Genomic DNA, 4639 nt, shown 5'->3' on the forward strand with positions numbered 1-4639 from the left:
TGCTCTATCAATCAACAGCTGAAGACGATAGCTTCAAGCAATTCCTTACAAATCAGACGATAGAAAGTACGAGGTTCGCTGGAATTCCAACATTATAAGCATGACAATAGATTTTTAGCACGGTGGGCTCAATGGCATGACAGTTATCACCAATATATTTTTGGAACCCGTTGCCATTATTAAATGCCTTTGTGGGTGAATGTGAATCTGCTCAAACCACGTGATGCATTCAAAGAAACCGCCCGCGCAAATCGAATTTTAGGTTTCGTGTAAGATGAGGAGCTAAAAATCTGCCTGTCTCTGCTAGATTCTGTCCTAGACAAGTCGCTTGGAGATTTTTACTTAGTTTTTGCTTCGTAATTGAATTCGTCGTCGTCGTATTGCTTAGTGTCATAATGATTGCTGACCGGTACAACGATTTTCTCACGAATTGGACCCCTCCCCTGCCGGGGGCTGCCTTGATCCGCCCCCGATTGACGGAGACAATCACAATGAGTTCGTTAAGAAAACGATGAATGTCCATCCGTAATAGGTCCATGCTTTGCATGAGTGAATGCACTGAAAATGTTAAATGTGATTCGTTCGTCTGCTCGAATCACGTGATGTATTTCAATTTAACACATGCATTCAAAGAGACCGCGCGCGCGATGACAATAGGTTTCGTGTTAGATGAGAAGCGAGAAATTTGCCATTCTCTGCTAGATTCTGTCCTAGACAAGTCGTTTTGAGATATTTACTTAGCTTTTGCTTCGTTCGTGAATTCGTCGTCTTCGATTAGCTTGCTTAAACCACTGTTATTTCACTTGTGTAATAATGGTCTTTTACGGCAACAAGTTCACTGGGAACTGTGTGATGAATACCCAGGAGGGTAGGCGTTGTAGGAGGAAGGCACCCCTGCCTGTTGATGAAGTCGAAGAATGCTGGCAGCACCGACAGTATCTACAGAGTTATTTTCTAAATTAAAAATGAATTTACCAACCATCAATTGCTTAATACACGCAGGATCGACCCTTCAGTGAGTTGAAAGTGATTTAATTTAGGGTCACTCTTTGTAATTACTCTATCGAATGTGTTTAAATTGCAACATAGGTCTATGCACTTAATATTCGCATCCTATTATTGACAATCAAGTTGTAGTCTAGTCTAGTAATAGTCTATGTCCTGTTTTATTTTTACTTTTTTACAGACAGCCAGCCGAGGTCCAGCTGTGCTCTGCACATATCGGGCTTCATGGGAATGGCAGACGTTGCAGCCGGCGTGGACGTCACTCGCTAGACGAAAACGCCGTTGAACTCTACTGCACGCAACACGGTATGCATTTATTCAAAGTAAATCTCTCACAATAACTTACATTTTAAAATGGCATCTTGTGGACCATAGACTATATGTATTTGCCCAGACCATTAGCAGATCCGGAATTTTCCAGGGGAGGGCCGCATTGCCATTGGTAAAAATAGTAAAAATGGAAGAGTAAATATTGATTCATGATGAAAATATTTTGAAACTAATTACACTGTCCCCCGCCTCCCCCTCCCCCACCCCTCCCCTTCCTCTCAGTGTTATTTAGGATAGGCGTATATATGCATGTTCCTAGCTCCCTTTGAAAGCACCACCTATCTCCAGGGTGTGTAAAGTCAATTTATACGGGCCGGATTTTTGTGTATGTACAGGCCTTACTTTGTTGCGTGAAAAGTAGCCTACCCCTTTACCAGAGATTTTGGGAACACAAACGTGGTCCGTCCAACCCTATAGCTGTATCATTGATTGTGTACGTTGGTGCATTTAATACTAAAGTATTAATGGAGAATCGTCTATTTGAATGTGATCTGTGAAATGCCATGCATGTAGCATGTCCCCATTTATGTTTTCGTTTGGTTTATACAGTCAACAAGTTGCATCGCGAGAACGGTCGTGCGGAGGTCGTTCCTGCTCATCGCCAACAGCAGGATGAACAGCGTAGGAGGGCGGAGGAGCGTGAGCAACTCCACCCAAGACGAAGGTCACCGCGTCTGGTAGAGCGAGAGATCGCAGCTGCCGCCGCTGTTCAACTCGCCGCTGAGAGAGAGCAACGTCGTGCCGCCAATCGGGCAAACCAGAACCTGCGGAGGTCGGCCCGGATTGCCGCGAGGCGAGGCAATGTGTGATAATAGCCTGGGTAAGTTAATTTATTTCTATGCTTTCCTATTTTTAGTATTCTAACAATTCCCACCCCCATAACAAAAATAACTAAACAGATGAGCAATCTAAATATATATGTACCAAACACAAATTTTAATTAGGGACTTGACAATGTGCCAAAACTTTACAACATAGCAGCAACTTTTAATGATCGGGCGAGTCAAAATGAACTGAGATCCTCCAAGGTTTCTGAATAGTCTGACCGTTATTTGTCACAATGATATAGGGGTTTTCAAAAATAATTTATCTGAAAACATAATTTTCAAAATCTATTTTTAAAAAGTTTGAAACAGAACCATCTTGCTCATATTGAAATTAAAGGGGAAGCCCACCATGATATTAAGTGATGAATTTTAAAGGTGCAATCAATTTATGTTTCAATCAATAACACCCTTAGTATTATCATTGCAAGTATGGTTTTAAGCAACCCCTGTATGATACGCATCTATTCCGTCATCAATATATAAGAAAATTAAAATTTATGAAATTGTCTGTAGCCTACAGAGCAAATTGGAGATGAGCTCACATGATGTCACATATATTTCACTGATGACAGGTTTAAAATTTGTAACTTTCATATTTTTATTTTCATGCTTTTATTACAGTCAACTTAATACAAGGGTGGACCTTCCCCTTTTAGTATGAATGATTTTTTAAACTCACTTCATTCTCCTTTCCTACAGACTGATTCGCAGAAGCAGCAGGGGGGAGACCGAGGGGGGATACTGGGTCGAACACTGCTGAGGTTCTCGGGACGTAAACGCCTTGCTATAGGAGTAGTAGGGAGGAAGCCGAGACGGGTAGTGCATGGTCACTCAAACCAGGCCCGCTGCACTATCGTGGTCAAGAAAGACTGGGTGTGGTCAGTCGGGGTAGACGCCGGAGGCCATTCTCTTTCTTGACCGCCTGTAAATTATTTCCAAGAAGGTATGTGTACTGTTTCATAGGTTTCATACAGTGTATGTTTGAAATAGTAATTAGTTCTTTATAACATTATAGCAGTACATGGTGAGTCTTCATGTTTGTTCTGTTTGCATATGTCCTCATCATTTCGGAGAGTATGCAACTGCTATGTTTCCTCTATTATATAATTAGTAAATGTAGGGCCGAAAGGTGAAATAAATCTATTTTGAAATGAATGTATAAACTTGCTATATACTATACCTAACAAAATGTCATAATTTGTCTTCGAGTTTTAAGATTGTATCTGCCCCATCATATTTACTTTGAGATGCCTAATACAGCATTCTGTTTACCTCTTTATTCCACAGATCAGGCCTCGCCGTGGGACGCGCACACACTTCGTAGGTATGCAGGTATTTCAATGTCTACCTTGTGACAATATGTTCCTATTCACCAGATCTGTTTACCCCCATACCTCCTAATGGGAGTCATGTATATATATATATATATATGAGTTTGACACGTTGGTTACTAAGTTGAGAACCTGTGAATATTTGGTCGAAAATCTTTTTGAAATATACATTATATTGTTTTAACAAAGGATTCAGAAGTTGTCTTATTTTGTAAGTCTTAGTTATTGGGTTTTGCAATCATCCCTCTCATAAAAGCAGTTGTACTGATATTTCAAATATCTTGTTGTAAGAGCTACACTTGGCAAGAGTTGTCCAATTACCCAGTTCGTAATTAGCACGAAATATCCACTGAATATCTTAACATGAAGAGACCCAACATGATGCTTAAAGTGTAGGGGTCGCGTGAACGTCTTTTATCTCCATTTAGAGACAACTTACCTGTGTATCATGAAATATCAATGGTGCATGAAATAAAAATGAATATTTGAACATGAGCATGTATCCAGTATTTTTGTCCACATTTTTTAAAACACAAAAACAAATTTAGACTGCAATTACAAACTGGCTTGTAGGATGTGTACCGGTACTTGTGGAAAGATTGTACTTTCATGTGGAATATCAGAAAATGCACAAAAGAATTAGAAAGAAGATTCCAACAACTAATGATCTTATACGAAAATGGTTTCAAACTAATAAAATGAAATACTATTAAAAAATATCAAATTAAAAAATATAAGTAAAATTAAGAATAAAAATATAAAATGAAAAAAATGATTCAATTGAATAGAATACATTCTTTTTATAAAAAGGGTTAGAAATGCGAAGTTTCAAACAGTAAAACCACTTTAATCATGAAGCATTATTGATCATAAAAGTTTTCCAGTCCATTGAAACAAAAAAGTTAAATCTCAGCTTCTAATTGCAATTACTTGATTCAAATTTCTTATACATTATATCCAATTTATGCATATATAGGTTCTACTCACTTATAACAAATCCCATTCTGTTTCTCTTTTGTCGCGGATTGTTCTCAATCCTATCTTTTAAAGGGGTGCATATTCCCGACATGGCTTACAATTTGAAGAAAAAAAGGAATCACTTAATCTAAGTCACCTCACACCTTTATGTGTGGCTGGGGTAAATAG

General features: G+C 38.8%; 1 protein-coding gene across 1 annotated transcript; it reads left to right on the forward strand.

The window, feature by feature from the left end:
* The first annotated feature begins 635 nt into the window (after positions 1 to 635).
* On the forward strand, positions 636 to 3070 carry LOC115918171. The gene is made up of 4 exons (XM_030981341.1): positions 636 to 935; positions 1187 to 1311; positions 1885 to 2155; positions 2862 to 3070. Exons 1-3 carry the CDS (start codon positions 814 to 816, stop codon positions 2142 to 2144), a joined length of 507 nt encoding a protein of 168 aa, XP_030837201.1. The 5' UTR covers positions 636 to 813; the 3' UTR covers positions 2145 to 2155; positions 2862 to 3070.
* The last annotated feature ends 1569 nt before the right edge of the window (positions 3071 to 4639 follow it).

This window comes from Strongylocentrotus purpuratus, unplaced genomic scaffold, assembly GCF_000002235.5.
Source record: "Strongylocentrotus purpuratus isolate Spur 01 unplaced genomic scaffold, Spur_5.0 spur5_scaffold_11, whole genome shotgun sequence".
NCBI classification, from domain to species: domain Eukaryota; kingdom Metazoa; phylum Echinodermata; class Echinoidea; order Camarodonta; family Strongylocentrotidae; genus Strongylocentrotus; species Strongylocentrotus purpuratus.